Genomic DNA, 9,456 nt, shown 5'->3' with positions numbered 1-9,456 from the left:
AAAAAAAAAAAAAAGATTCCCAGAAAGTGTTCTCCATATTTTACTGTATTATATAAGAAGACTATAAATCTACACAAAGAGCCATACAAAATTCAAGTCTCTGCTCTGCCCTGGCTATGGCTAATAGAATGTTTGCATAAAATACTTGCCTTTCTTTCCTCTTCCCAAACTGCATGAAGAAATTGAGAAAGAGACCAGAGGAAACAGAAGTAAACACAAAATAAGTAGGCCAGACAGGAAAAAAAGAACTGAGGGGCCAGGCATGTAGGGATAGAAGGGGAAAAAACAACTCAGACATAAGGAATATGAGATGTGTAAAAACTGTATTGGATTATTATACTGCGATTTTTTAATTCTGCAAAAATCTATAATTCATATATTATGAATTATATGACTATGGATTTTCAGGTCTCATTCTATATCATCAACTAACTGGGAAGAAATTATAATACATGACATTTGGGCCATGTTTATGATAGACTGAATTGAAAATTTCTCAGTTTAACTATAATATTTGAGAATCAGTGCTATATAGCAGAAAGAAGAAGGCCTAGCAATCAGGAAAACCTTCATTCAAGTCCTGTCCCTGGCACATACTGACTGTGTGACCATGGGCAAATCACTTAACTTCTCACTGCCCTCAAAGAACAGATGCAATCTACATCAGTAGAGGTAGTTTCCTTACCAACAGTCCCAGACATAAATGCAATCACAGATCTAGCCCAAAAAACATGAAAAAGATTTACAAATTCTGAAATCCTGATTATTAGTATTAACTACCTTAAAACATCACTATTTACAACTCATACAAATCATTTCATCTGCTTCAGGAAAATACGGAGTACATCATTCCAATTTAACTTTGACAACTACACCTCTCAGAAAGGGAATTTCAAAATCATGAAAGAATTTAACCTTAACACTTAAAAAACATCAAGTAGGATTGCTTCTGCCAGTATTGTGAAAGACATCAGGTGTATTTATGTGTGATAAAGAATTCCTTACCCCACTCTTCAACTGTTCATCTTAATAAGAGAACACATATCAGAATGTGACAGCTCAAGAGATTTAGAAAGAAGGGAGAAAAGCCAATATTAAATGTATTTTCACCATTTAAACATTGTTGCCAACATTCTGAATACCTTTAAAACTAGAGGGACATTAATCTAGGTACATTTCGCAAATACATCAGCATGAACATTACGGACAGGCATAACTTCTCGTATCCTTTTTTTTTTTTTAAAGCAATCGGGGTTAAATAACTTGCTCAAGGTTACACGGCCAGTTATTTTGTGTGGGTGTTAATTATCTGAGGCCGGAACCGATCCCAGGTCTCCAGACTCTGGGGCTGTTGCTCTTACTCACTGAGCCACCTGGCCACCCCTCTCATATCTTTTTAAAAAATTCCAAACAAATGTTCACCATAAGAAACTATTATCATTCCTTCATTAATGTGCACACAGACCTTTGCTCATTTTAGTTCATTTTAGAAAAACTTATTTTAAGTTATTAAAGCTTAAAATTGCACTATGACTTTTAGAACACACTTTTGGTAGGTAGTTGATGGTAGTGTGGATAAAGTTTTAGGCCTAGAGTCAGGAAGACTCCAGTTCAAATTTGACCTCATACACTAGCTGTGACCCTGGGAAAGTCACTTAACCTCTGTATGCCTCAGTTTCCTCAACTGTAAAGTAGGAATAATAATATTATCACCTACTCCACAGGGCTGTTGTAAGAATCAGAGACATTTGTAAAAAGTGCTTAGCACAGTGCCTGGCACAGAGTAGGTGCTATATAAATCTTATTTCCTCCTCATCCTCTTCCCTTTTAGATAATAATAATTAACACATATAGCACATTAAGGTTTGTAAAGTGCTCTACACATATTATCTCATTTGTTCCTCTTTACAACCCTAGAAAGCTACCACTATTACACTCATTTTCCAGACTAGGAAACTGAGGCAAGAGAAGTTAAGTTATTTGCCATGAGTAACACAAGTATTGAGTGAATCCTGAAGCAGTATTCAAACCATCTCTTCCTCACTTCAAGTCAAATGCTTTATCCATTACATCAAGCTGCCAAGCAATCAAATCAAGAGAAATTTATATTTTCAAAAGAGGACACCTATTACACAAATAAAACTTACATAATTCTTTTTTAATCTCTGAAAGGAATATTGTATTTATTAATTAACATGGAACAAATTACATGGCCAGAACTTTTGTCCTAATTCAGTCATTTTTATTACAATAAAAATTGAGTTGTAATCACATTAACATTGCTTTGCCCGTGGTAGACACTTGTGAAATATTTGCTGAGTTGAATCAACACATTTTTTTTAACTTCTTGGAAGGGGAAGGCAGGACAATTGGGGTTAAGTGACTTGCCCAAGGTCACACAGATAGTTTTTTTGTGTTGTGTCTGAGGCCAGTCTTGAATTCAGATCCTCCTGATTCCAAGGCTGGTGCTCTATTCACTTCGCCACCTAGCTGCCCCAAGACTCTTGTTTTGTTTTGTTTTTCTTTTTGGAGGAAGGCAGGGCAAGTGGGGTTAAGGACTTAAGTGGGGTTAAGGTCACACGGCTCTGAGGTCAGATTCGCTAATTTTTAGCGAATTATTTTCTTTGGTTAGTTTTTGGAGTTCCTTTTCCATATGTTCACATTTCATTTTTAGGGAGGTATTTTCTCCAGTTAGATTTTGAACCTCCTGTCCCAGTTCACAAATTTTACTTTTTAGGGATTTGTTTTCTTCAGTGAGATTTTTTTCCATTCTGGTCATTGTAATTTTTAAAGAATTGGTCAATTTATCTTCTACCTCTCTGATTTGGCTTTTAAAATCTTTCTTGAGCTCTTCCAAGAATGCTTTTTGGGCTTGTACTTAAACAATTCTTAAAGAAACTGACAACATAGGTAAAATAATTTCAATCAACAATGTTTTGCTCCCAAAGGTCTAATGAAACTCATTTTCTCAAATTTACAGTGATTGTATTAATGTTTCCTTTGGCCTCGTAAAAATAATTTAATCCTCATGACATTTCATGTTTGAAATATTACATGTTATGCTTCATTTAACGAAACAAGTTTTCAATGGAAATAAAAAGGTTAGTTTGATGACAAAGTAAGCAACAGAAGTCAATCAGCTGGGGAGGCTAGGTGGCACAGTGAACAGAGCACCAGCCCCCGGAGTCAGGAGGACATGAGTTCAAATTCAGCCTCAGACACTTAACACTTACTAGCTGTTTGACATTGGGCAAGTCACTAAACCCCAATTGCCCTGCCTTCCCCCCCTCCAAAAAACAATTTTTTAAAATCAGTCAGTAAGTCAGTCGATCAACAAGCATTTAAGTACCTACTATGTGCTCAGCACTGAGGTACATACACAAAGGATAAGACAATTCCTACTTTCTAGGAGTTTACAATTTAATTTTTCCCCAACTACCCAAAAGCTATGTAAGTTTAAAAAAAAAAAAAGAGCCTTACTGTAACTACATGTGGACCTGAATTTCCTTCACTTTGATACATATTACTCTTTCATTAGATCAAGTCTCTGATCACCAACTAACTTCCTTTTAGACACTTCAAACAAGATAGCTTGGCTATTCTACCTCCGCAAGATTTCTCATATCTAGCTCATGTCTATTAATACTGCTACCACTGGAGTTCAGGCCCTCCTCCTGTCTTGCTCGGACCACTACAGTGACAGGCTCCTAATTGGTCACCCTACTTCCAATTTCTCCGCAACCCTAATCTGATCTCTACACAGCTGCCAAAGTTATTTCCTTAAAGTGTGTAAGTCTGACCACATTATTCTCCTACTCAAACATGGATGGCTCCTATTATCTCTAGGACCTAGTATCAACTCCTCTGGCTTTTAATCTACCTTTCCAGGTTCATTATACATTATGGTCATTGAAGTGTATCTTCTCACTAGTCTTCATGCATGACACTCCCATCTCCGTGCCTTTGCACTGGCTGTCTCCCATGTCTGCACACTTCTCCCTCTCTACCTTTACCTCTTAGATCTCTTATTTCCTTCAAGAATCAGCTCAAGCACCATATTCTATATGAAACATTTTCTCCCTCTCCCTCCCCAGTTTCTAGTGCCCTTCCTCTCAAAATTCCTTGGTACATATGCTGTATTTATTTATTTGGGTATATGTTGTCTCTCCCAGTAAAATGTAAGATCCTTAATGGCAGGGACTGCTTCATTTTTTATTTAGTTTGCCTAGTGCCTAGCACAGTGCCTGGCATATAGAAGACATTTAACACGTGTCTATTGATTGATTTCTTTGCAAAATAAGAACTATGGAGAAGTACCTTTACTAAAGGTCCTAGATTTTATCTGACATAAATATCTGGGAAAACAAAATGCTTTAAATAGGCCATCTCAGATTCTTCCTTAGGGCAACGATTCTCCTGGCATTATAGGAAGGTTCAATAAAATATACGGCTCCTTTCAGGATTCTGTTTTCATCATTTAATCATTTTCACTCTCATACATTCAATCATAGCTGGGCTTGATCTGTCTTTTTCTCTATTTTATCTCCTATCTATATGAGATTTTTCCCACTCCACTGTGGGAAACAATGACAGAATGCTAAAATACAAGTTCTGCCTCCTTCAAATTATGTCTTCCAATATTTGCAGATTTCCTTAAACTTATTAAAAAGTCACCAATTGCTTGTTTTCCTCTGTTACTGTATTTTTTTCTAATTTATCTGAATAGTTCTACCAGCTTTCATGCTTGAAACTAAATGTAATGCTCCAGGTGTTATTATCACTGCTAAAGGAGGAAGAGAACTCTTGGCACAAATCATTAAAACACTCAAGATGCTGTCTCTCCTGCTCCTGCTGCTGCTTCCTTTACCTTCCTTCTTCTTGGTGACAAGAGAAGGAATGATCAGGGGCAGCCAGGTAGCACAGCGAGTAAGAGCTCCGGCTCCAGTGTCGGGATGACCTGGATCAAATCCGGGCTCAGATACTCAGCGCCGCACCCAGAAATAATAATTGGCCGTGTAACCTTGAGCAAGTTACTTAACCCCGATTGCTTTAAAAAAAAAAAAAAAAGAGAGAAGGAATGATGGTACTGACTTGTAACACACTATCACAGAGGCTACGAGCAGCATTCAGGTAAAAGAAATGGCACTCCCTCCCAAATTATACCAAGGATAATGGTATTTATCCATCTGGGACACTGTCCATAACATTTCACTTAGGTTAGGAACCACAAAAGAAAGCAAGCTACATTAAGAATCAGGAAACATAGTCTAGTCCCAGTTCTACTACTAAATAATAAATTGTCAACATTTCACATTTTTTTAGCATTTATTTTACAAAACACTCTTACTCTAACAAGTCTGTAGGCTAGCTAGTTCAATTATCATTATCACCATTTTAAAATGAAGAGAATGAGTTTTAGAAAGCTGTAACTTTTATCCACAGTCACAATTACTAAGTTTCAGATTCAGGTCTCTCAATTACAAATCTATTGCTCTCTCCACTGTCTCTAGTTTTGACCTTAGTTAATCTCTCTGGATAGCAAGTTCCTCATCTGTAAAAATGACAGTCTATTCTATAAAGACTTGTCCAATTCTGGTGTTCCATGCCTTATCTGGTATAATCTGACTAGTTAGTTGCTAAAATTACTTTTAAAATAAAACACCATGTAGACATATCACTGCTATATTTAGGCATTATTTAGGCTATATTTTAAGGCATTTTAAAAAATAAAAACATTTAAAACAATGGGTAACTGAAGAAAATATAATTCTACTTATCTCTAACCATGTAAGGACAAATCCACTACATAACCACAAGGTTTTTTTCCCCCCTTAAATATAAAATTTTGACTCGATTATAGCACCTTTTTACTCGAGTGATGGGATTTCTACTGATGTCCAAAGGAACAAAGTGCCTGAGGAAAAGATTACTCCTAAAAATTAAGACCAAACTTAATGTTCTAATGAAATATCCCTATACAGCTAGTTTCATAACCCCAAGTTTTAATGATTTGAAGTTCCAAAATCCTAATGATTTGAATGTGGATGCCCACAAATACTCTAATATGTACTACCTTAACAATAATCAACAGATGCTTAAAAACAACCTAGACTTTAATACTGAGCCCAGCTAGCCACCTCAAAAATGTATGCCGTCGGACCCAAAGGCAACCAAGCAAAACTGTGTGAGGGGTTCATCATAAATTCACTACTGGCAAATAAACAAAAACAAAAAAACTCAGTGTTCACCATACTAATAACTTATTCATTATATATGGATAGTATATTATTACACATCATATCTCAATGAAGTAAAATAACTGGTTCCTGAGGTTAGGTCATTAAATGAAAGACAAAATCTAGGAACTGTTAATAAATTATCTTATACAGACTTGCCAACTAGAACAGTTTAAACATTATTTAAGATTTCAAAGTGGTACCAGTTAAAGAGATTTATAAAAAATAAATACTTTAAAGCTGGGACCTTCATGTAGTCCAATTTCATTTTACAGATAAAGAAACTAAGGCTCAATCAAAGGGGTTAAATGACTCTCCCAAGGTCACACAGCTAAACTATAATCCAGGGTTCCTTACTCCCTGAGCTAGTATTCTTTCCAAAATACCGGAGGGAGTCTAGGATGTACCCTTTTTAAAACCACTACTCTAACTACTACTGTTGTGACCAAGCAGCTTAAATAAACCCCTTTTTTTTCCTAATCATAATCCTAGAGTACTCTATGTTGCTTTATGATTTCTAATACACAATGTAAAAAATCACATTCTCTGGCTCTATAACCTGCAAGGCTTATTTAAAACAACCAGGGATTTAAAAGCAATAGGTACATAATAAACAAAAAGTGATTAACTTCCTGGCTGTGTGGCTTTGAACATGTCTATTGTCCAGGAAAATCCAAGAATTTAAATTACAGAGCAAGTATAGATGTGATTGGTATAGAAAATTCCTTCAATCAATGAAATTCTAAATCCAGGGCCCCTTTCCTCCTCCCCCAAAAATTATTATTTCAAATTTTAAAATTCAGTGGAATCAAAGTACCAATTTTTAACAAAGTGACAGGTCATATTATCCTCATCAATACTGATTTACTAAATGATCACTGGATATACAATTGAATGTTCATTTTGAAGATTTTACAATTAGCTTGGCTCTGAAACCCCAAGGTCTACCTACTCATTATTAAAATTTCCATTCTGGGAGTTCAGATTTATCATCCAGACCAATTTTAATTTAAATGACATTTATAACATTTATTTTTCTTGCTTTTGGAAAAAATATTTTATGATAGCATAATCAATTGTTCTTGCTTTTTTTTTTTTTAATGGTCACTGTAATTTGCTTCTTCCCCACCTCATCCTCAAAAATATTATCAATGCTAGTTTTGGAATTCTCTTCAGAGATCAAATCTTCTCTTGACATTCCTAAACCTAAAGAAAATGTTTTGAGTTTTACTAAAACCATCATTTTAAGCCACACACCTATGCAGTTAGGTGCCTATTCGCAGCAGAAAGGGGAGATGGGCTGTGTTGCTATTTTTGTCTACAAGGATGTTTAAACTGTATGATGAACGTTTTACAGCTCCGTATCACAGCATGAACCACCACTGCTGCGTGTACCTGACCAGGTTATGTGCAGAGGGCATGTAAATATAACACGGGGACATCTCAGAAGAAGGAAAGGCCCAGCCCACACAGCCTCCTGAACAGGCTGGGCACAGCTGCCAGCTGCCGTCTAGAGTTCAGCACCAGCGATGCCCTCCGCTCCAGCTGGAAACGGAAGGGTGCCCCACAAAGCCTCACCCCATCCAAGCACCGCCGCGGGCGGCCAGCCCTGCCCCCGTGATGACCTACAGGGGAGCTAGCTCTGCATCCAGCAAGGCAGCAGCCCCAAAGGCGCCGCTCCTTCCTCCCGCCCCCCGGGGCCCCGGGTCGCCAGCTCCTCCCAGGGGGGCGCTCACCTGCGGCGCCCGGCCCGGGGGCCAGGGTCACGGTGCCATCCCTCCAGACTCGGATCTGCGCGGGCGCCTCCACTCGGCGGCGGGGCGCTCCGGCGGCGGCCCGCAGGGAGCCGCAGCACTGGTAGCACACGGCCCACGCCTGCTCCTCGTTGATGGGCTGGTTGTAGAGGCGCAGAATCTCCTCCAGGCTCAGCGAGTCCCGCGGACCCCCCGAGGCCAGACCGGCCGCCCCCGGGCCCGCGGCCGCCCCGGAGTGAGCCATGCCTCCCGCAGCCGTCTCGTCCTCCTTCTCCCTCCGCGGCTCCGCCTCAGCCCAGGAGCATCTTCTCCTCCGGCCGCCGCCGCCTCCCCATCCCCGGAACCGCCGCCGCTCGGCAGCTCGAGCGCCTCGGGAGCTGCGCGCGCCGCCCGCGCAGACGGAGCCTGCCGCCAGGCGAGAGCGGAGCCGGGGGGCCGGGCGAGCCGAGAGGAGGGGGCGGCCGGGGGGAGGGGAGACCCAGGAAGAGGGGGGGGCCGCCGCCGCCGCCGCCGCGCCTAGTGACCAGCGCCGCCGCAGCCCCCGAGCCAGCTCATAGCAACGCAATGGCGTCCGCCCCGCCCCCCGGGCTCCGGGCTCCGCCCCTCGGGCTCCGGGCTCCGCCCCCCCGGGCTCCGGGCTCCGGGCTCCGAAGCCGCTGCCGCCGAGGATGCCGCCCAGCGTCTTCCCGTGCATCAGCAGCGCGCCTCCTGCGGGAGGGAGCCGCGGCCGGCGCGGGCAGGCGAGCACCAGGCCGTCCCGGAAAGAGAGGCCAGCGAGGGTAGGGAGTGCGTCCGACGGACAAGGTCACCTTGGTGCGTGAGGCCTGGGAGGGCGAGTGGGTCCGGCGTCCAAGGAGAAGCGCGTCTGCCCCGCCTCGCTCGTGCCCTCCAGAGTCAGCGCTGGCCCAGCGGGCACTGCCCGCCAGCTTTGTAAGGAGGGGCAGCCTGAGCCTCGGGACCCTGCGCCAGTCACGTCTCTCAGCGGCAGCGGATTATCTTTCTGTTAAGCTCGCGCCATGCGCCGGGCAGTACAAAGGAAGCGGACAGTCCCTGCGGTCAAGGAGCCCCCCTGTTGGGAGAAGCAAGGTGCAGACGGCCAAGGACAAACAGGCTGTTAAACAGGGGATAAACTGAGACCGGTTAACAAAGGGGGCGCTGGAACTGAAGATCAGGAAGCCGCTGATGATTTACTCTGGCAGAGAGCGGTTTCCCTACATCAGCGAAATCATAGATACGGACCTCACCCTAACCCCCACAAAAAAATTATGAACAGTCGGGGAGTTTTTAAATAGTGTCTATCTGGGGAGCTCCCCAAAATAAATAAATTTTGGCTCGGTGTCATTTTCAGCTCCTGTCCAGGTTTTGTCTGTGACATCTAGATGCTGTCCTCACATCAAGATGATGTCTCCAGTAACACTGTTGGGAAGCAGAGTCATCATCACCACCCAATTAACCCAGCCTACTCA

At 41.9% G+C, this 9,456-nt stretch overlaps 1 protein-coding gene across 2 annotated transcripts in view; it reads right to left on the bottom strand.

Annotated features, from left to right (window-relative positions):
• The window catches only part of SPIRE1 (spire type actin nucleation factor 1), a 252,372-nt gene extending 243,974 nt beyond the window's left edge, over positions 1 to 8,398 (bottom strand). Inside the window, exon 1 of one of the 2 annotated variants that reach the window (XM_069099610.1) lies at positions 7,973 to 8,398. In XM_069099610.1, coding sequence (XP_068955711.1) covers positions 7,973 to 8,234 — 262 coding nt within the window. In that variant the 5' untranslated portion in view covers positions 8,235 to 8,398. The remainder of the gene's footprint in view (positions 1 to 7,972) is intronic. The other variant, XM_069099609.1, reaches the window with a different exon arrangement.
• Positions 8,399 to 9,456: the final 1,058 nt, after the last annotated feature.

Source organism: Petaurus breviceps, unplaced genomic scaffold, assembly GCF_028583685.1.
Source record: "Petaurus breviceps papuanus isolate PSGF00001 unplaced genomic scaffold, PetGlider_PUasm1.0 38, whole genome shotgun sequence".
Classification (NCBI taxonomy): domain Eukaryota; kingdom Metazoa; phylum Chordata; class Mammalia; order Diprotodontia; family Petauridae; genus Petaurus; species Petaurus breviceps.
Note: the sequence above shows the minus strand (reverse complement) of the source record. Positions and strands in the feature narration are given on the sequence as shown.